Source organism: Opisthorchis viverrini (genome assembly GCF_000715545.1).
Source record: "Opisthorchis viverrini unplaced genomic scaffold opera_v5_128, whole genome shotgun sequence".
Taxonomy (NCBI): domain Eukaryota; kingdom Metazoa; phylum Platyhelminthes; class Trematoda; order Opisthorchiida; family Opisthorchiidae; genus Opisthorchis; species Opisthorchis viverrini.
The window spans coordinates 1,027,410-1,050,723 of record NW_008751782.1 but is presented as its reverse complement, the minus strand read 5'-3'; the positions used below and the strand labels follow the sequence as shown (position 1 = coordinate 1,050,723).

General features: G+C 41.6%; 1 protein-coding gene across 1 annotated transcript in view; it reads right to left on the bottom strand.

Moving 5' to 3' along the window:
• The window catches only part of T265_06216 (hypothetical protein), a gene marked incomplete at both ends in the record, with an annotated part of 45,651 nt that extends 23,343 nt beyond the window's left edge, over positions 1-22,308 (bottom strand). Inside the window, 9 exons of the mRNA XM_009171424.1 lie at positions 388-475; positions 1,447-1,507; positions 3,273-3,484; positions 7,713-7,995; positions 9,932-10,002; positions 10,150-10,206; positions 10,253-10,330; positions 12,779-12,947; positions 22,042-22,308. Of these exons, the coding sequence (XP_009169688.1) occupies positions 388-475; positions 1,447-1,507; positions 3,273-3,484; positions 7,713-7,995; positions 9,932-10,002; positions 10,150-10,206; positions 10,253-10,330; positions 12,779-12,947; positions 22,042-22,220 (1,198 nt within the window). The remainder of the gene's footprint in view (positions 1-387; positions 476-1,446; positions 1,508-3,272; positions 3,485-7,712; positions 7,996-9,931; positions 10,003-10,149; positions 10,207-10,252; positions 10,331-12,778; positions 12,948-22,041) is intronic.
• Positions 22,309-23,314: the final 1,006 nt, after the last annotated feature.

Sequence of the window (23,314 nt, the reverse complement as noted above, 5' to 3'; positions counted from 1 at the left end):
TTATTTGTGTAAACGGGTCAAGCTGGATCAGAAGATCTTACATGTTGTGTGTATTTGCAGTTTTCACGAGATCAGCTTTTTATCTTTTTTTGGTCAGTGATATCTTTGAGAAAATGATTCAGCGCATTTTCCAAGTGACTTTCAAGCCATTCGACTAGTCACAAACTTAACATTTTTACACTAACGCGCCATACAACTATGCTGGTAAACCTTCTGTCTCACTTCATTGAAAACACAGAAATTTGAAAGTTGCCTCACTATTGACCGCTCCTTTTCTCCTGAAAAACTTAGCAGTTTATGACAACAGTTTATTACAATTTAAAACTTCGGATCAAAGGATTACCAATGGCAACTTATCTTTTTTATGACGAGCAATTTACAACTTACCGATTTTGACGTCATCGGGCTGCTTTACGAAGTACAATGTTGGCTCCGAGACCCATCGTGATGCACTCTGGGACACTAGAGTACGGCGCTGTTTACAGCGAAAATATGATGAAAAACGTGAAAGTCACAGTTTTCAAGGAATGAAAACTTATTGTGGTACCATTTTCAGGCACTTTGTCGAATATTTCACTCAACAGATAATTTATTAGGTCATCGATAGCAGTAACAGCATTTGGAAAGTGAAACGTCAAGTAAGTGCACTTATGCCATCTGAAGTGGTTATCGTGCATTTCATTCCTCGTCTTAGAATTATCTTAGCGGTCGTAAGAAAGACCCTTATTGTCTAATTTTGCTGTTATGTAGATGTGACTCTGCATGATTACCAAATCGGAAGTTTGCCTTCAGCAACATCGTCAGCTGTAAGGGCCGCGTACTTGTCGTACAATGATTATAGCTAACAGTTTTGTTCAACGATGATTTGGGGGAGTGGATAGATAACTGCAGTTCGGAGGCAGTAGCTGATATGGTTTATGCGTAAACACAGAGGTGTGAATAGGCTTTTCATTGGGAAAATTGGAAAAAGAGCTGTATATTGAAGGTAATAGTTTGGATGAACAAGCGTGATTGAGGTCGCGACCAGAGCATGTCTGCCAATGTTTCTAACCATTGATGTGACCCATCTAAGGGTCTCCATCCAAGAAGAGGACAGTGACCAGTGTAAGTGAGCTTGTCGGTAATGGCTTTCATACTTCGCTACCGAGTCATTGTTTGACCTCCCCGGGCTCGTCTCCACCCTTTACGTGGTTGAACAAAAGAGCCCTTTGGAGAAGTTGTTCTACTTACATACGAAGCATCTGGTCAGGCCCGTGCAACCTATGGAGTGTGTTCAGTTCATCTATCGTGGGCGAGTTATTTCTTCTGGCAACATTCATCCATGTACAATGGAATTAAGGTTAGTACGTATTCCCAGTCAATAAGCTCAAAAACAAACTAGAAATCCCATATTCTTATTCAACGTATGTTGACTAGATAGAAAAACTCACAGTTTCTAATACCTACCTTGTAGTTTTCGTCTTCAGAGGCTGGATATTTCTGTGTTGATTTGCGGTTTCTGGATAAGCTGTTTGGGGTATATATGTAGAGTCGAGGTAATAACAATATGACGGCTTTTGACGCGTATACATCTGCAGCGTGAGGTGATAGTTTGAAAATCTTGGTTTTGTTTTGCTTCGACAAACGCTATCATTCAGTTTTCGTCTAGACCGGTAGAACCATTCCTGGGTTAATTTTACTTGCACAGTTAAATTTACCAACTGTGATCCTTTGCATTCTGGTGCAATGCAGTTTTATCTTGACATGCCAAGCTCGAGAAAGTAGTAGCCAGATCTCCGCCTGGGGTTTTCCTCGATCTTAGTCGGCACAACATTGTACAGCTGTGTCACTCTCGTTCAAGATCAGAATTTACTTTGTTTAGATCCCGATCATAAAACAACCTACACCGAATTGGTATCAGAAAAATCAATTCATCATGGCAGGACAGCTGCACGTGCAAGGGCCTCACATTGGCAAATGATCCCACTTTTTGTCCTCAAACCGATATGAAATCAGCCGTTTTTGTTCAGTCCCCATGCTATGCGGAATCTGGTGTACCCCATAATGAGGCTTATGCGTAGGTTTTTATACTGGTCAGCCAAAACCACCAGATCTTTCATTCCTAACAGGTTCTATTGGTCCCTAGGTCTGAACCGTAAAGAAGGAGGGCCAGCAGTCCGACCATTATTCCCCTTGAAACAAGAGAGCAAAAGTAAAGTTCACAAAGGAGAAAGAATTCCTATACACCACGATTGCTTCATCGAATGTAAACTCCAAAAGTATCAATCGCTTCTGTGGATCTAACCAGAGTGAAAAGACTAGTGGTGGACACCAGCCTGCACAGCGATGGTGTTTCTGGATGTAACTCATAAAAATATATCTCGATGACAATGAAGGCATCAGTAAGTACAAGATTGCATCTCTGTGAGCAGCACTAGCGTTGAATACTGGCGTTTCATTGTCATACAAGCATGTCAATTTAAGTCAGGTCCAAAAATGAAACAACAAAAAACCGAAGGAAAAAGCTTTGGGTCAGTCAGAATCAAGCATTCCGGAATGAGAGCAAGACCACTACAGCCGCATAATATAACAATGGCCCGCGGAACTGCGGGTACCCTGCAGACAGCATTAACTAAACCAGAAATAAAGCTAATGCGCTGATGAGGAGCAATATAATTTACAAGATTTAATATAACAGTTGTGACAAACTTTGAAGAGGCTTTTCACCAGACCCAATGAGATCAAATTTGAAACTAAGTTATATGGCCAATTTTCACTCGTCTCTGTACAAGATGAAGCGAAGTTATCCACTGGATAATCCATCGGCAAACACATTGCAATCAACCCGATAAACATGACAGCGGTAGGAAGGAGATTCACATTCGCAAAAGTGAAGCTAGAGAAGAAATTGTGGAAGGTATGTATGGGGTAATCAGACAAATCGCAACCTAAAGGATTTTTCACGTGACCAGAATTGAAAGACCGAATAGAACACCAAATTGGAAACGACCGGACAAACAAGACACCTAGTTGACCCATCAAACATGAGGAAATCATTCAGCACCAAATAGAACGAGTCAACCGGTCAGTCATAATCAAGTAGATGGGATATCAGCATGAATTAACTGCGGTGAAATCAAACCGACAAAAGAACACTTATATTGAAATACAATTGTGTTAAGGATACCACCAGCTGAAGGCCCTCAAAAACAAGCTTTGTTGTTGTTCCGCGGCTTCACAGGATAGAATTGAGATCAGCGCTAAAATCAGTATAAATATGTCCATAAACCAACCTTGAGATTATAGTTTCCAATTGAGTGTTGATTTGTTGACATAGCCATACGGTGGAAGGTTGCAAAGTAAAGCTCTTAGTGAAACGAAATCCGGTAGACTTCAGCTTGGATCGTTTCAAGACACTGAGGCCACCGACTTCAGAGATTGGCAAAGCATCAGAAGCGATTTCTCTGCGTGTGGTTTCCAACGTAATGTAGTGTAAAGCTTTTAGCTGGGAGTGAAAGACGTCGGCAAGGAGTGAAGTCGATAGGTGGTAAAACAAGCTTTTGTGGGTTTACTATTAAACGTATCCACCAGATGAGTAACTTTGTCAATGAATGCCTAGCTACCTCAGTAGGAAAGTGAATAAGGGCAACAAGTGTCATAACCGAGATAACGTCCTGCGAGTAAAGTCAGTATGTATCAAAAACCGAAAAGCATTGTTCATCGGCAGGCCCATCTCACAAAATTCCAAAGAATATGCGACCTCCCAGTCAGTGGATTGAAAGCTTTAGTACCATTCGGCCACGAAGGACTGATCAGCAGTGCGGTTATCTCGCACTTAGAGGAAGTATATCGCTACTAATCTACTTATTGATTGTTGGTGTGTCATAGCCGTCCGACAATGGTTGAATTGCTCGGAGATATGGCTCATCTGCCCTCGTGTGTAAGCTCTGTTGCTTGGTAGGAAGCGCCAACGGACCAGTTTTGAAGTCCCATGAAAACGTCTCAAACTGTGCACTGACTAAATTTATTTGTCTGATAAAAATCATGTAAATCATCTGGTGTGTTCGATAGTAAATCTTTTTGTGTCCGTAAAATGGAAAGACTCATGCAGTGAGTCGGAGTCATGAATTCTTTTCCTAACTAGTTTAACAAAATGGTATGGTGAATTCACCGCGGCACAGACGGATTGATTGTCTAGCTATTTTCCGTAAAAATCAACAGTGCTGTCGGATCAACTTAAATTGCCACAATACAACCGGATGTCTGATCGTAATTGCTTCGCTCGTGCGCACTGGTACCGTCTAAAATATCAGCACAGCTGGGTAGCTCAAGCGTGGTGAGAAACTTGCTGTAGTGGCAGCAGGAACGCGGCATGACCTCACTAATGCTTGTTGCTCTTGTACTCAAAAACACCACCACAGTCGCTTGGATTCGTCCAGTAACCTGTCAAACGTGGGGGTAGCAACTCCGACTGTGGTACACTCAACAGACGTAAGCTGTGCGTAATACTTCCCTCACATTCATATCATCTTCATCGGTTTCTAGCTGCCTTGACTCAAATAATACGCCCTCAGTCCCTGTCCCACTGACAGCGTAGTTTTACAATTGAATGTTAGTACTACCTCCAGCTGTCAGTTACGTGATGCGTCGAGCACTAATAAAGATTCATTCTTTAACTCAGTGCTTTTACGACCGTTGATTCACGTCTCGAAGTCTATTCTTGTAACCAGTTTGCTGGAAGATTTCGAGTCTAATGAATGTCTGACGGTGTCGGCTGATTACGACTTAGTTTGCTATCAAGCGCTCGCCTCATCAAGGTTCACTGGGCTTGAGGAAACATCCACTGATATGAGTCAATTTTGAGAAGAGGCTATCGTGTTTTAGTACGTTTTTAAGGGACAGCTATATATTTTGATTGACGTTTTGCTTTTGTGACGCAAACAGCTAGTAAACGACCACAGCATCACCTTAATAATTTGACCACCTGTAGGAAATTACTCGCCGTTATGGCCATTATGGCTTTCATTATCCAAAAAGACCTGCAATACTTTGTGTTCAATTAACTACTTAAATGTAACCTTCAACTTACCGGATTTCCAGTGACTCGTCATACTTTTGCCATCCGAATCATTAAAATTGGTTAAAATCCATATGAGAATAAAAACTGAAACCCAACCATAGGCACACAAAGACGGCCAACAAACAGTGCGCAATACAATTTACTTCCAACTAACATTCCCTTTGCAGATCCTTAGCACCAAGTGAGACAGAAACATGTGTACTGATGCATAATTCTAACGACCTTGTGATCCAACCTGGACATTTGGGGGTGCTCATTGGTTCAACCGATGCAGTTTCTACTCGAAGTGGAGAAATCACGCAAATACTGAGGGCCAAACTTTGTGACTGGCGATAATCTTACAGACAACGTTTTGGCAAAAAGCAATGAGTGACATTTGACTGAATATGACTACAGTACACTTCGTGTGAGTAGGTCTCTGTACAAAATCTCGGACCTCCTACCCTTTACGTGACTTGATCGGACAAGCGATTTTAGCACTCCATTTAGTTATCCAGAAAGTCCTCACTTTTTTACGAAGTGTTCGATACGCCTGAAGCACATTTTAAATCCCTAATTGATAAACCATCTACAAGGCAGTATTCTTCGTATGATACATAGTTGAGTATAATTTAACTCATGCTATCAAAACCGAATGAGATCCTGAAACGATGGACTGAGCAAACCTAATCGATGAAATGAAAGAGACATCTATCCGCGTTGTAGATATTCAGGCAGCAGTGCAATACTCTGGAAGGCCCAGGTGACTGGGTTTCATCAGCGTTTTAAAAGGGTGAAATGTAATGTCAGCAACGGTAAGAAAGAATTATCGCAATAAAAACTGGCTATTCTTGGAAGGACAAGGGAAAAAGAATCAGAGTTCATACGCCTACGACGGATTCGTGTTTTATATTGGGTCACCTATATGTACCGCATACACTTGTTCTGCGACCTTGGTTTTTATCGTGATATCAGAATGAGGATGCTCACTTCAAGTATGAATGTCATTCTTATAAAAACCTCATCCAACTAGATGATGTATTCCACTTTAATATGCTTTTAAGCTATTTTTGTGTTTCCTTATTTATTTCACACTACTCATGATAAGTTGTCTATTTCAGAGTCACGCAACATAGGGCCTCCCCATTATATAACGGGTTGGTAGATATACCAGATATGTTTGATTTTGCCTTGTACAAGTCGTGTAAATAGAGTTCAATGGCTGTAAAATGAAATTTTGTGTATTTCATGGCGTAATCACTCATATAGATCCATCAAGTCGGGTCATAGGTGCTAAATTTAAGTTGCAATTTTCCTTATATGTCATGAATACCGGTATTTAATTCAGCTGTGCTGAGTGCATGATTGCCCTCAGAGAACGCGGCCCCACGTGTATGACGTGAATTTTAGGCCTACCTACGGCTGTATTAAATATGTACAGGAAGCCATGTTTAGTTGGTGCCCAGACCGACCAGACAGTACCTTGAAATGTCTAATCAAACAAAGGGCTCGATGTTTTATTAGACCGAACGAGAAGCTACTATAGCCAGGTCAATGTGACTGACCAGTCATTCTCAGCTGAGTTTGAACAAACGCCAGATTTGCGAAGCTAGTAAACTTAGCGCTTTATAAATCGCTGGTTGTGACTGACCGATGCGGTCTTGTTGGTGTTTTCCACCAAGTCATCTTAGTACAGTCCGGGGGTTGTTCAGAATAACATCATATCAGAGTCAACTCTTTTTGTATTGGTTAATGTCTCGAAGCCTTTGTTGGTCCTTTGGGACACAAAACAGGAGATGTCTCAGCTTCGGTGTCTCGGAGTTGGGAGAAGACAACCCACTTGAGACGTGCAGGTGTACCGAATAGGCCTCCATAATTTTAAGTAAAACGTCACCTTCAGAAGCAATCTGCTGCCAAATGTTAGAACGCTCGGTTGCGTTTTATGTCTATCATCAGTTCATTTCTGGCTAAAGGGCTCCTAATTTTAAGTAAAACGTCACCTTCAGAAGCAATCTGCTGCCAAATGTTAGAACGCTCGGTTGCGTTTTATGTCTATCATCAGTTCATTTCTGGCTAGGCAGCAATCTCTCAGCAAGCTTTCGCTAAAACCGACGGATGTGCTAACTAAAGTCAAGGCGACAAAGTATTATACACACACTAGATGCAAAACAAGAAAGTTAGAAGACGGTTTTGGCCAGCTTATTAAAAAACGTGGACAAATTTCACTGAGTAGTTTTTTAATTTCACTGATTCCTTGGTAAAAAAACAGACGGAGATGGGGACACTAAACGCTTAGTTAGCTATATATTCTCAAAATTGTTTTGTAAATGGCATGTAAATGAAGTCAGAGGTGGGATTTGACCGCTGTTGCCTCAACGGTCACTGGAATGGTTTCGGAAACAACCCGTTCACAAACACAGCGGGAGTGTTTGTTCTGAAATTATGTAATCCTTGCTCCAGTGACAAGTTTCTGATTGTTCTCCCACATTCTTCTACGCTCTCCCACATTTTCAAACCATTATATTGGATTATTACGGGTATTTGCTTGTTTCTTCTGTTCACAATTTGGTGTTATTAAAACCGGTTGTGCGCATGGTGAACGGCACCGAATTAAAGCTCTTAATCGACATGTGTTCCTTTTTGGTAAAAATAATTACATGTTGTGCCGACTTACCACATCTTGCAACAAAGAGTTAAAGTCCGTGCATTTGTTTTGGACCTCTTCTGGTGGGGATTTCTCGCCCTGTTCAGTTTGTACTTCAACTTCATGAAGTTCAGTTGTTTGTTTTGTCTTCGGCCCGCCAGATGTGTTGCTTGCTTGCGAATCTACTTCAGAGATTTCGTCTGCCAGACTCTTTTGTTGGACTAGTATTGCCGGACTATGAATGCGTATCAGAGGAGTCGACTGAGATAAGTTGGTATTGTTCAGAGGGAGTGGGTTTGGAACACCATTTTCTCTGAATTTCGGTGTTTGTTGATATGGCATGGTGAGAGGAAAAGCGTTAAAAAGCAGGACAAAAACACAAGCGATGAAAAGAAGAGTATATTCCAAAGACCCGATGCTGGAGATAAATGCCGGGAAAAAGCACGCGATGTGCGCTACTCGCTTAACAAGTGCATGTAGGGTGTGTACTATTGATAAGCATATGACAGTGAATATCATGTTTCCAGGGGGAGTTAAAAACTGCACCGGACGTTTACATCATTTGGGTAGGCCTTTCCCGACACAGAAAACACCGTGTAAATTCAAAATATCGGCATTAAAAAACAGTATGTGCCCATCACAGGTTACTATGCGATTTAGAGTCGCGCCATCCAGCTAGGCTCATATATTCATACAACTCCTGTATATTAACGGATAGTTCTTAAAGCACAGCTTGCTCGACTAGCCAGAAAACCAAATCTGCCGGTTGGGTGGTCCTCTTAGGCGAACGACCACATTCGAATCAAGTAAGAAAATGTGATCCACCTTTATGTACACCCCAGTAGTTTTAGCTATTCCACAGTAAATAATTAGTAGACAGCTTATATACTCACACGAGGTTTGTGTTTGCTGAGCACTTATTTAGGCAATCGCATACTTTAAACTCCCTTTATTTAGGGTGGGTTGTTGCAAACGGCGATCGTTGGGTTGGCACGTTTTTCAAAATAAGGTCACATACCGCTAATGATAGCAATATCGGACGATTGTTCAACAACCGCAGACAGTTCACTACACGTTTTTTGTCTTGTTTGGGCGTCATGGGCTGGATGTATTCTCTAGAATCCGAGGAAAGCTGACCTGGCTTGATGAGTAACTTGAGATCATGCGCAGTCTTACATTGCTGCAGCCAGTGACAGGATAGATACTTTCGTACCAATGCCATACTACTAATCCTCCCCCTTCTTAAAGTTCCGTACGAGGCTAGTTGAACGCGTCTCTTTTGTTTCGTATGAGTGGCTGCTGAATGAGTCTCAAATAGGCCCAAACTGGCAGTAGAATGTGTAAGAATTTTGAAAAATCGTCTTACTAATTTAGTTTTGACAGGCTACTCATGAGGAACTTAGCTGAATCTTTCGCTTATAATGTTTTTGAGCAGCTGAACGTGCCGCACGAAGCAACCTTATGTTTCATTTGGTATGATATTCAAGAAATCGCGATACGCTGTATAGACGTAATGCATTGCTCATAAGTTTTCTGAAAACTTTTTGACAATCCACGACCGGTTTCACCTTTCTTGGGGCTCACCAGGTAAGGGTGGTTCCAGAATTTCCGTTAATCTTATGTTTTTGAATCCAAATTGAACGGATTTCGACAAATGTATTCACTTGCATGTCAATTTAATTTTCACGGGAGACACGTCTAGAACCCACCTAAATCTTTCCTTTATAATGTTCTTGAACAACCTTATGTGTAGTATATCACGTCTATACAGTCGTCTTACTGCGTATCCTACTTGCTTTGTCGAAAGAAAGAAACCCCATTGGATTTCATCACAGTGCAACCTCAAAATGACTTGTTTTCGTAAACTATACGAAAGATTGACCATATGTTAGTGCCATGCGAAGACAGATTTAAAACTGAAGTTACAGTAAGTTAATCATGCAAATGAGTTCGAAAGCAACCATAGTTTTCCTTGAAGAGTTTGACCGCACTCAAACTGAGCTATATGATGAGCGACTGTGCAACAACGCAAACATCCCCCGCTCCTCAGGTTAACACATTTCTATGCAAAGCTCAGTCATCCGAATGTATGAGAGTAATAATTTACTATATATATTATATTCTCATTACGTTATGCAGCAATATGCGCTTTTTTATCGGCCTATATAATATTCGTTACATGGCTTGACCGATTAACACACAGATATCGATCATCACTTATATGTGCTCGACAAAACGACAACACTTACATGCATGCTCCTTTCAAAAGGTTGTGAGCATTATCTCCTGGATTAGTGTTCGATGTATTTTGTTGAATGATCTGAAAGGTTTTGGGTGAGTAGGTTTGATTTCGTCCATTTTACCTCCCAGTGTTCCTCCCAGTCCCTCAGCTGTGATCGCAATTTCATGGCCTCTTGGTTGAGCTACATCCAACAAGTACGCTTCAATGCGTTTTTAGCAGACTTACCTTAGTGATCTCATTATCCCTCGTTTGGATAACATTTTGCCTTTGATCAAGCACATTCTGCACATGAGTACATAATAACAGATCTGGTAGACCTCTCTGTTACCTCATAATCATGTATCACATCAACGAGCTCTGACAACTGAGAGGATTTGTCCAGTAGCGTTTTTTCTAGCGCAGTTATCTGTCGAAATGGAGGAGAGAGAAGTTATCGTGTTTACTCGACACTGTTGCCTGAAGACCTTCTAACTGGCATTACAATGAGCTTGTTAATTGCACTCTTGCACTTAAAGGCAAGTTTTTCTCCCTCCCACCGCCTGACCTCTTACGACCGTGGTCTCTATTCTGTGCCCATTAGACCAACGCAGATGTCCGTGGTTAATTATTTAGCAGCGACTTGGCATGTTGGTTGGGCATGTCAGTATAGCTATCAAACTAACTTTGGTTGGAACCACAGTCACCCCTGCTGGCCGGAGGCAGGACGAATGTCCTCAAAGAATAGTCATTATCTGTTTGAACCTACGGTGAACGATTTGACATCCTGGATTTCGTGTGTTCAGTAGTTTCGAGTGTCCGCTGCCAACTATTTTTGCACTATCAAGCCTAGGTACCAAATCCATTTGTAGAACGACAGGATTTGATGGGGTCGTTGACTTTCAGCTACATCTTCGGTTCTTTTTACGGGTGATCAGGCAAGTACGGCCACTGAAGCTTCAGTAAAACGATATTTTTGAGTAAGAACACCACACTCAGCATTTGCTACATTTACACACTGCTTGGTGAATACCATACTGGGGAAACGGTTGGACAGTTATTAAACTCAGTGGTTAGGGCGCGAATTTACTAACCGGTAGTTCAAACCCAACCTAAGCCTCTCGACCTCTTCTGTCTAAGCTTTGGCAACCTGGCATTATCCCAGCCCTCGTGCTTCCTTCTGGCGGCATGACAGTTGGGCACCAAATGGGTGCTACAGTTGAACGAAGCTCCATGCCCTTTTGGAGGACAATCTTAACAAGAATTTCTACCAAATCCCATTTAAATTCTCCATTATTGTTTGATATGGGAATGATTTCTACAGTGTGTTAATAGAGATTTATCCATAAATTTGCAGAGTAGTTTAAATGGGGCAAAAGTGTCAGCGGGGTGCCGGCTAGTTCCAATCTACCTTCCTCTATCACCTGTGGGCAGCGCCACTGATTTCCCAAACACCAGCTTGACTGAAGCCTGTCCACGAAATTTAATGAGCGTGCAGATGAATCCCAAATGCAAACATCTGGACAGGTTCAACGGAGAATTGCTGTCCTCAATAGAAACACTTTTTCAATGTTTGTAGTCATCTCACTGATCACTTAAATGTTCCGCATATCTGATTTATTAGGCTCACATTCTGAAAGTCTCTCCTGATTAACCAGGCCATATATTTTAGACAAATATATATATATATATATATATATATCGCAGTGTTTTATCAGACCCCTGTACGCGGGATGTACTTTTGCACTGTCCCAAATGACGATTAAACTTTGTCACCGACAGAATGCCTAAATGGGTTAATAGCCAGTTACTTTAGATTCCACCGAGCATCCTAACGGAAGACATGGAGACTATTGGCTTCTTCAGAGTGCCGGTAAAAAAAGCGACGGTACTAACTGCGCACTTCTGCTTACATCAATCGCAAAGTAGGTCTCTAACAGAAGACACGCTGTTTCGTCTCTGGGGGAACAAAATAAAATGACGCGCAACAATTGGTCTCATCTACAAGGTGACTCCTTCCGGGTGAGGAACGTTAAGGAATGAAAAACATCCTTGTCAGAATAGAAGGGTTCGTGCCTTTGCGGATACACTACGTTCCACGACTATTTATATGCAGTTGTGCCTAATTAGACCATCTCTTTGACGTCAGTTTGCTGTTTGTCAAGTTATCAGCATCGAATGACTGATATCATCACCTCTCAATTACTGTCAGATAGTTCTTTGTGTAATCTAAAAGTTCACTTAGTTTAGGTTTGGTAAATATATAAGAATGCCCATCTGTTACGAAGAGATTGGAGCTTCCGCGGTGCAACGGTTTGCACGTCTCGGTTACTCAATGAGCTATACTGGGGGGTGTCCGCGCGACATTCACAGTTTCTCACACCAGGTTAGTCAGTGGTTAGAGGTTAAACGAACAGTCTCCAGGTAAAAGTTGAAAAATGTGTGGCGAAATATTCCGGAAAAACTGGATCCCACTTGCATTCCTCGCCTAACACCGCTGCCTAGGGGATCAGACTTTCTGGCCAAAGGCTTTGACTGAAGACCCTAATCATCCCCCGTCTAGGTATGGGCGCCCTGGAAGTATCCCAGCCCACGTACAACTATGACACTTACAACTAATAATACTCTAATGCCACATCGCATGGCAGCGAAACATCACTGTTGAACACTGATGTCATGCTGTCGAATACGACTGTGTCGAAGAATGCCAACCGAGCACTGAAGATCGATAATATACCGTGCCACTGCAACAAAGGTGCAACTGAATTTCGGATAGATAATCAAGCAGAGCTTTCCGGTGCTGAGGGGTTTCACTGAGTCGGAATTGGTTGCATCGATCTTCAAGAGAAGAACTTACGTCGCTACACAGACATCTTACCTTTTCTAATAATCCAAGGTTGTTTTCTCGTGCCCGCTGCAGCTCGGTTTCGCAAAGATGAGAGTGATGAATCTGTTTTTCATGCAACTCCTTCAATGCTACATATTGGGAATGACTCTCATCCAATTGTTCCAGCAGGTTGTTACGCTCCATTACTGCCTCGGAAAAACTGTGGAGAATCAAGTAAGAGCATTCTGAGTTTGATGTTCACTGATGAAATAAGAAGAATTGATTAATAATTCATGATCACGTACTTATTTGTATAATCCAAAAGGATGAGGAAACGAGGTGTGCTTGTTACCATGCTCAACAGTGTTCTTGCTGAAGACCTGTGATTTGGTGTCTCACACTGTCACCAAGATGAGCAAACAATGCGTCCGCGTCATCATCATCACTATCAGCTGTAATAAACGCGTACTTGTCGTACAGCGGTTGTATGTGCAACAGTTTCGTTCATCAATGATTCAGGAAGGTGGGGTAGGTAGCTGCACATTGGATGCGGGAGCTGATAAATTAGTGCGTAAATACTGCACTCTAGATGGACTGTTAAGTGGGGAGTGGGAAGGGAGCTATGCATTGAAGGCAATAGCTTGGATGCATGAGCGCCATTGAAGGTGCCACTGAGCCATGTCTGACAATGTCTACAACCATGGGCGGGTATGGCCCGTATCGGGGTCCCCACCCAGGAAGACGGCAATAACCAGCGCAGCTGAGTTTGCTGGTAATGGCTTTCACACTTCGCTGCCAACTCATCGCTTGATCGCCTCTGGCTCTCTTCCACCCTTCATGTTGTTTTGCGCCGGGCGTAGCTTTTGAGGAGTGTCGTTCGAGGAGCCATGATGTGAGCTTAAACACCAAGCTTGCAAAATAAATAAGCCTAATTTTGATCTTACAAAGTACCTGTGTGCATATTTTCCTCAAGTCCCATCACATCATTTAAACGGTGACAAATAAGCACTGATAAATTAGTACCTGATGGATACGTCCTTTTCAGTAAGGGCAAGCGGCAAACCCCTGGATATGAAGTTACATGTATCAACGATAGAGGTTTCTCGGTGATGTTTCCACTCCTTCAACATTTTCACCTGCACATGGTTACTGTTGTGCCGATAATAATACGCATTTAAATGCAAAGACAACCTGACAAAGCTGGTCTAGAATGAATACATTGATGAGGGCTTCTAACAAAAGCAAAGGGATCATACAATGTTTTTCAGGTTTTTCAAACTGCTCTGACCTCGTCAAATGATGATAGCGTTGAGGTCAATGCTGGAGCAAAAATACTCATAAATGGTTTCGGTGGGGTTTTCACTACTTACGAAATCCGATAGTAGTAGAACGGATACAAATAAACTCGTACGAACCAAATACCACTTACTGCTCCGCTAATACGAAGGAAATCAGTCAGTGTGAGGGAAATATAGAGGTAAGTTCTAACAAGTGTCAAAAGAACTATTTTTAGTGTGCAGCCATACCAGTGGATTTGGGGCAGTGGTCATCACCATTCAGCTTACCACTAGATAAATCTCCAGAACTTTTGTAGCACTTTTGTAGCACAGGGGTAAGAAAGAAAAAGGTAATGTTGCATGGAACGAACCACTGGATCTACTGATCAGTTGCCTCAGTTGCCTCAGTTATGGTATTGTCTGTTTTTGTCAGGATCCACATAACATATATTGTATAAATGATCTTTTAGAAAATATTACTTTTACTTTTACATTTTACTAACAGTTTAAGTGGGCTACATGTTGTAAGGCCTGGACATTTTCATTCCAGTAAAAGGAAATGAACAACATCGAGTTGGAAAACCACAAAACCAAAGGCGAATTTCAGTGAAACGTAACAAAATTTTAGGCCTGCAGACCGATTAAATACAAGTGCCCCTGGACTAACCTGGTTTCGCATTATCTGGATCACAAAAAACATACACCGTGATTGTCTTTCGTTGTGCAGTAAAGCTATGGTTGTTCACCGAGAAAAAAAAGAGCCTAGAAGAATTTATATTTGATGCCCATCAACTAGAACTTTTAAGACGGTAGGTTATACAACAAACCTTTTGGTTAATCCTACTGGTTTTTATAGTGCTGTTTTGCGCCGGGCGTAGCTTTTGAGGAGTGTCGTTCGAGGAGCCATGATGTGAGCTTAAACACCAAGCTTGCAAAATAAATAAGCCTAATTTTGATCTTACAAAGTACCTGTGTGCATATTTTCCTCAAGTCCCATCACATCATTTAAACGGTGACAAATAAGCACTGATAAATTAGTACCTGATGGATACGTCCTTTTCAGTAAGGGCAAGCGGCAAACCCCTGGATATGAAGTTACATGTATCAACGATAGAGGTTTCTCGGTGATGTTTCCACTCCTTCAACATTTTCACCTGCACATGGTTACTGTTGTGCCGATAATAATACGCATTTAAATGCAAAGACAACCTGACAAAGCTGGTCTAGAATGAATACATTGATGAGGGCTTCTAACAAAAGCAAAGGGATCATACAATGTTTTTCAGGTTTTTCAAACTGCTCTGACCTCGTCAAATGATGATAGCGTTGAGGTCAATGCTGGAGCAAAAATACTCATAAATGGTTTCGGTGGGGTTTTCACTACTTACGAAATCCGATAGTAGTAGAACGGATACAAATAAACTCGTACGAACCAAATACCACTTACTGCTCCGCTAATACGAAGGAAATCAGTCAGTGTGAGGGAAATATAGAGGTAAGTTCTAACAAGTGTCAAAAGAACTATTTTTAGTGTGCAGCCATACCAGTGGATTTGGGGCAGTGGTCATCACCATTCAGCTTACCACTAGATAAATCTCCAGAACTTTTGTAGCACTTTTGTAGCACAGGGGTAAGAAAGAAAAAGGTAATGTTGCATGGAACGAACCACTGGATCTACTGATCAGTTGCCTCAGTTGCCTCAGTTATGGTATTGTCTGTTTTTGTCAGGATCCACATAACATATATTGTATAAATGATCTTTTAGAAAATATTACTTTTACTTTTACATTTTACTAACAGTTTAAGTGGGCTACATGTTGTAAGGCCTGGACATTTTCATTCCAGTAAAAGGAAATGAACAACATCGAGTTGGAAAACCACAAAACCAAAGGCGAATTTCAGTGAAACGTAACAAAATTTTAGGCCTGCAGACCGATTAAATACAAGTGCCCCTGGACTAACCTGGTTTCGCATTATCTGGATCACAAAAAACATACACCGTGATTGTCTTTCGTTGTGCAGTAAAGCTATGGTTGTTCACCGAGAAAAAAAAGAGCCTAGAAGAATTTATATTTGATGCCCATCAACTAGAACTTTTAAGACGGTAGGTTATACAACAAACCTTTTGATTAATCCTACTGGTTTTTATAGTGCGTGATCTTCTGGAACCTAATCCTTAAAAAGTTACAACACCAGGGAATCTTTTCGTTTTTACCAACTCTCCGTCATACTGTGAGGCGAATTTGGGAAGACGCGCATTCAAATTCCCAGCAGCAATATTCCTGGCTTCTATTGGAGGGACTTTAATACTTATTCATGAATTATTTGTTCGCCTCAAATCGGGTGACACGAAGTTAACGCGACCCCCACAAATATGTCCTAATCATTCATATCAACTATTTTTCATTTCTGATGTTAATACATGTTTGTTATAAAAGAGTTTCATCATTGCGTCCCTAAGCTCTTTGTCACCAGAGCATCTATAAACACGAATATATTTGCGACAAATCAACCGTGAGCCTGCAGACTGCCTACAGTGCTCAAACACTATTATTAGGAAAAAAAGGCATTTTGTCCCAATTGTTGCTTTCAGAGAAATTTTTACGTCTCGTTCAATTTCCAATAACTCCTCCGTGACTGCATCTCTACCAAAGTGTCATGCTCCAACTGTCAGCATCTTTGTGGACGTTGCCACGAAACCTGAAACGATGAGATGTGTCTCGTATTGGATGTAAAATTGGGGGAATTGTTGCATAGACCATTGTTGCAAATATATTCGTGCAGTAAACATTGCTGCCCATGATAATGCAACGTTTGGAGACATAAAAATATGTCAGGGACAGTGCGCCGAGAGTGATGTAATCTTTTCTTGGAATTACACTGGTTACAGCTGTCTTAATTATCCAAAGAGTAAGAAGGCGGGGAGAGAAACAAATATTGTGTTAAAAACGACGCTACTAGCATGAACACATTTGCCTTCATCCAAACGAAACACCAGCATCAACAAAAAAGAGCTTAATAGGCGCCACATGTGGAATTCTTTTTTACACACTTTGAGCTCCATTTTAGCGTTGAAATAAAACTAATTCCACCGCCTATTCTGTTTGGGATTATTAGTCATAACTAAGTCCATATTTCCGGAGCATACAGAGTTACCTTGGAAAACGTACGATGATTGGCGGCTAAAGCATGAAAATATTGACCGGAAGATTCATTTTACAAACTGAAAGTTGAGTCCTGGATCGCTGCCACAGGGACTTGGACAACATAGTCGCATCCCAGCTTTTATGCCCTGTTTGAATGGCACAACAGCTTACACCATAATGGTTCTACATCTGAACAGCTATCTAATACTTTGCAAGCGGCAGTGTGAAAACGCAGTGGTTTTTTAAAGAGCCTGACGGTGGAATTCTTACTATAGTTTTCAAAATGACCATTTTTCTAAAATGGTCTAAAATACACTAAAACCTGCCTAATTTTGTGAACATTTTACCACTATTCATCAGGACGAAATGCTCAATATAAAGTTTTATTCTTTCACTGCACGCTTGATTTTTATTAATTATTCATTCGATCTGAGTATAGCCATGGTGTTTACCATAGTAATCTGGTCACTCAAAGAATAAAGGAAAGAAAGACATAACACCTTCACGGATACTATAATTCAATGACTAATATTCCCTTTGGGGGGAAGAACCACCTTTACGTCAGTATGGAATAGATCGCCTCATTTACGTTTTTTAACTGACATCATTGGTCGAAATCGTACACACCTCCGTAAATTCTCCCGTACCATGTTGGAATGAACTTTGATTAAAATTCAAAAATTTTGATTTTCTGTAGTCCCTATTTTGAAGAATCAAAATCACTTTGGCTCGCAGCTTAATTTCGTTTGGTTGATCAGGCGTTTAGAAGTTTTATTCAGGAATGGTCGGGAAATGTCTTTTATATGCGGTATACTTTTGTTAAATTGTCTTCAGATTCATTAGATCGGCGTTTGGTGCATCGGTTTGAAAGATGGGATTTAGCTACTTAAGAAAAGTTCCTAGAAATAATATCATCACACTAGCCGTTGCTGTGTTCTGGTCTTTTATGTCGTTTTATAAATGGTTAAGGCTAAAATGACCGTCTGGAGCTATAGCAAGCAATTGTTATGAGGCATATATTTCGAAGGTATCCTAGAAGTTTATCACCTACATCACCTGACAATCGGAATGGCACTTTCTTTCATGCGATTTCGAATGAATCTTCGCCACTGGGAATGTTTGAGCCCTGTATTCTAATGTTTTGGTTTGGCCTGCATAGTTTCGGTTTCCTGGAAGTGTTTTACATTCTAAAGTTTTTTGAAAGCAATTATACCAAAAAATTGCACCGTTTTAGAGTAGTAGTAGTAGTGCAATCATACTTCATGTATATATGTTTTATCGTAAAGAAAATAATAAAATAATGAGCAGGGAAGGGTCGTAGTGCCAGCCTGCCACGGTTATTTCAGAGTGCCTACACTTCCAGACACTCAGCTGGCCAATTTAGAGGAAGGCTGACAGTGAAAACGCCGTTGCCATCATTTAGCAGCTATATCTTGCTTCTTCTCCAAAGTGGGGTTAGGGTGACGCCGTCTCCATTCTAGTAGGCGATTCACAACGACGTCATCCAGAATTTTCATACTACCTTTCATGAAAATCTACAAGTTCAAGAGTTGGCCACCTCTCTGCTTTTGCCACTCGATTCGGGCACAGAAACCAACACTTTACTCGGCGTGCGCAATACATGGCCGAATGGCTACAGCTGTCGGTGCTGGTCGCATGCATTGATGGAAGTCCCCGTTGCACAGTATGTCTTGGGATTGTAACTTTACCAAAGGCGGCGTTTTTACCCAGCAAACCCTGTTTTTTAGAAGATCTGTTTGTTTTTACTGTTTTCCCAACTTTCACCCATGTCCACTTTTGTGTTTCTTTTTCGGACACGTCCTCGAGACTCGTTGTTTTTGCCTGCTGTCCATCGTGGAGACCAGCATAAGCAAATACATGAGAAACATGAAAAAACAGTTGTTTACTACCAATCAATTACTCTTGTTGCGGTGCAACTCGCTATTATTCATAGCTTCCTTGGATTATCGCTAGCACCAACGTAAGATAATAAATAAAACCACATAAACTAAAATAGATCTTTACAGACGGTTATACTGATGACCAAAAATCCTAAAGTGAGTGAGTAGGTAGCTTCTTTCCAAAAATGAGTTTATTAAAATGGACGACTTTTAAAAAAATTCTTGAAAACACTCCTTTCGGCTGCTACGGTAAAAGCCTCCAGTAATGAAAGTGACAGAACTCCGCGTTGCTCTATGCATCATGTTCATGCAAGCGTACATGGTGCACTAGTTCACGGAAATTTTGGTAGATATCTTAACTGCTGTCCACAGTGCCAGAATTTGGGAGTTTTAATGGGATTCCATGAGAATATCTGTCGCACATGACACTGGTGGCACTGTCAAAACCGCACAGGTTTATATGGCCACAATCGTGACCTTTACACTGGCTTTGGTGTCATATAGGGCAGGAAGAGATATTCATAATAATTTTTAGGAGAATGGGTCAAGCCGATCAGGGTTTACATCCATGTAATGGGCCACACCCGTATATCAACTGCACATAAAAATATTTTAGCAGTCAAGAATGAATGTCCCCATTACCACACCCTTTTGAATTCTCATGTCCAAAATTCCAAAAGTGTTTTTTCTCGTTCAATTTACACTACTAAACACGCTGTCAGTAGTAACATTTCATCAAATGTATGGGCTGCTTACACATTTCCGTTGGTGAATCTGACCTAGATAAGTGTCCGTGCATGTCTGTGAGCCTCATCCGTAATGGCCGCCAGTCTCCGCTGAAGGGTACGCAGTCAACGTTGCTACCCTGTTCGGGGAAGGCTTAAGCAGCTAACCATTTTGCAATGTTCACGAACTTGTGCACTGAGTTAAGCAGTTTAGTGGATTTTCAGGATCGAACTACAGCGTGCGAAAGTCGAAATCAAATTCCTCCGGTGGTAAAACGTTCATCAAGTACCAGTGCCACGGAAAAGGATTTTCATATCGTTCTAACCACGAAAAACGACGCCAACTGCTCGACCACACGCAGTGCAAGGAGTACTTCACATGCCCCTTAGTGCCGAAGCATCTCGGTGGTTCAATCGAAACCGTTGACTGCTGCCTGAGGAACTGGAGGCCATCCGGCTAATGCTTAAATGCCGCATTCTCTGCTTTGACATCCGCCTCCGTGCGAGATTGAAGTTCGCAAGTATCTCACCAACATTGCCTCATTTATTATTCGTGTTTAATTTAATTACAGGATGGATGGTGGTTTCGCATAAGAAGTTGGAAAGAAAATATAACCAAGTGTTTCGCTGATGTACGGTAGCCGACGAACATAACACCAGTGAAAAAAATTTCCCCTTATTATCTATCATAGAAATTGTACGCGCATAATAAAAACCTCTCTTACGACTTTATGGTTTTATATGGTAGCTGAGCTGCGTTTCAGGTATCCCGGATTTATGTTGTCAACATTAGCATCGCATTAATTTCGAAACCGAAAGTTACATCATTAAAAAAGTTATACCAGCATTCTAACTGTCAGCTATTTTGCGCTACGCCTACCGAACTAGGTGGCCATCAAACACAAGCCAGTAGTGTGTGCGGAAATTGTCGGCAGTATGTATATGAATTTGCTGGCGGAGTACCTTCCCGGCTTCAGTTGCGGGTGCAATTATTGTACTTAATATGAATACACTGGGCATCTGTCAGCCGCGTAAGTCGCCAGAGATTACGTAGTAAATTATGTTATACCGTTGGAAAGTACGGAGTGTAACCGTAACAAACAAGAAAACTATAGCGCTGCGCATAGACGAATGACGGTCACATGGACTAAAAGTCCTGCGGAGTTGTTCATAAATTTCTCACGGGCCACAAAGTGTAATAATGCCGTAACTAAAATCACGGATTCAATCGTGATGGAAAGAAACTGACAGAAATTTTACTGTGCAATGTTTGCGTCTCCAAGATATTAGGTTTAGTAACGCGACAGTTTTTGGCAAGCCAAGCGAAGAAGTAATGCACCAATGCATTACATACATGACATTCATTGTTGCAGTACACGCTTGGAGTGTGCTGGCAGAGTGAGGCCACATAGGTCACGTGAAATATATAAATGCCGTCATTGAAAGCATTCCTATAATCATGCAGAAACAAATCGACACAAAATCAAGTCTGCAATGTTTGCATTTGCGAGGTAACAGGCTGAATAATGTAGTAAGTTTTCGCCAACCAAGCGGACAAATAATACACTAATGCGTTAGGACGTGCGTTTATTGCGTTGCCTTTGGCTTCGTACTCTTCATCTTTCGCTAATCAGTAGAATGTTGCATTTGACAATTCATGTTCACTGTTAACCATGTTCTCCTTCGGAAACCTTTGTTTACAAATACCAGTGTACACATATTAATGCTTGGTCAGCATTCCCTCTCCTGGTCGAAGGCCTCGAAGGTTGCTGCTTGCGTCGCGTGGAGTGTACTAAACACTTCTCTCAACGAATATCACTATTAGCACAACCATTTGATTTTCCGTTTCTTAGACCTTTGAGATGCTCCCTGAACGAATATGTCCACTTATGTTGGTTTATGTGCACTGCAATTGTTTTTGAGGTGTTTGTTTTGGTTACAATATGTGTTTCCCCAAGATGTCATGGTTGTATTGTACAAATGCCGGTGAATTACACAGTTTCTATATGCACGCGTTGAGTTTTGTCGACAAACCAGTGATACCTAAAGCACCATCCAGCGTCTATATATAACTATACAGTCGCAAATGAGGTATTTATCGTGCGGTTCCGATTTGTATGAGACGAAACAACGAAAGATTGCTTACGAGGTTGTGGTAATCGCATCAACCGCTCCCAACACTTTCGTAGAAGGATTTATAATTAGTAAAATAATCTTGACCGACCTTACTGCACGAAATCAATATTGAGAGACAGTAAAACATACCTATTAACTTCGTTAGTTAGAGTAATTAGGCGGCTGTAGCAATCTTTGATTGTTTCTTCCGCTGAATCTAGCTGTCCTTGAAGCTTCATGTTTTCTTCCTTCAGACTATCCTTTTCATGCTGCAACTGATACAGTTTTTCGATTATATTCCTTAAAGATCTGAAAAACAGTTCTTCCATTTACCAGTCGGATTGCTGCCCGCAAACATCATCGGTGAATATATCTTCATGCATCCCGTCCGGAAACCACAAAAAGTTTCAAACTGTCGGCTTACGAAATGGTCTTGTGACCTTGCGGTGGCTTTATTGATACCACGGCTTTGACTCTCGTTCATCATGCCTTCCTTCCACTATACTTCGCAGCCTGAATTGCCTGCGAATGACAAGCTGATGATCCGTGATTGATTGATTTGGGATGGAAAAATTAGCAGACCTTGCACGGTCTCTCCCAATACTCCGCCGGGAGCTCGCAGCGCCTGTTGTTGGGTGAAAATTGCCTAACGATGTTGCTTCGCCCCGCACTAGGTTTCCGGCTTTGTCAGCTGGGTTGTGGCGTTAGATCGCCCATAAACTAATCCATCTTGACCTGTGTTGGACAAGCCCGGAGAATATGGATATGCGTCTGGGGTCGTGTTGACTACTCCTTCAAATGTTCTAATGGCCACCAATACTAGACACATGGGCTGTGGCCGCCAAGTGTCCTTAATCGCTGTTTTTTGAAATGGCAACCTTCAAATTATCGTTTCCTCAATTGCCTGAGCATGTCTAGGGGGAAATATGTTAGATCCAGGCTATACGTGGGTTCCCCTATCAAAACTGGATGTAGTCCCTCCGGTAGCTTTGACCTGGTGTTGTATTATACGGTGAAGAGCAGCTAAACCTCTCATGCGGTGCACTATATAATTTGCTAGCGATCTCCGCCTCTCACGTTCTTGTTTGCATTACCATCTTTCACTTGTTCGTTGTCAGCGCTACGTTAGCGGATCGCACAAGGTTCCTCTGCGAGGCTTCTGAAATCGGTTCTGTTTGACAACTTTTGGCTTAACTAAGCTATCGTTCCACCTGATCCGAACGTTTTGCGTGCAGGTGCAACACATAAATGAAAGATGGGCCTTTGCTGAAACTATCAGAAACACCTGATAAATGTTATCCATCCAGCCCGCAGCATGAAATAAAATGCAGCACCCGCCCATCCCGTCAGCAATTTAGTTGGAAGCATTGAAGAATGAGCATATAGGCGGGCTTTTGTAATTCCCTGCCCCCCTCTGGGCTGG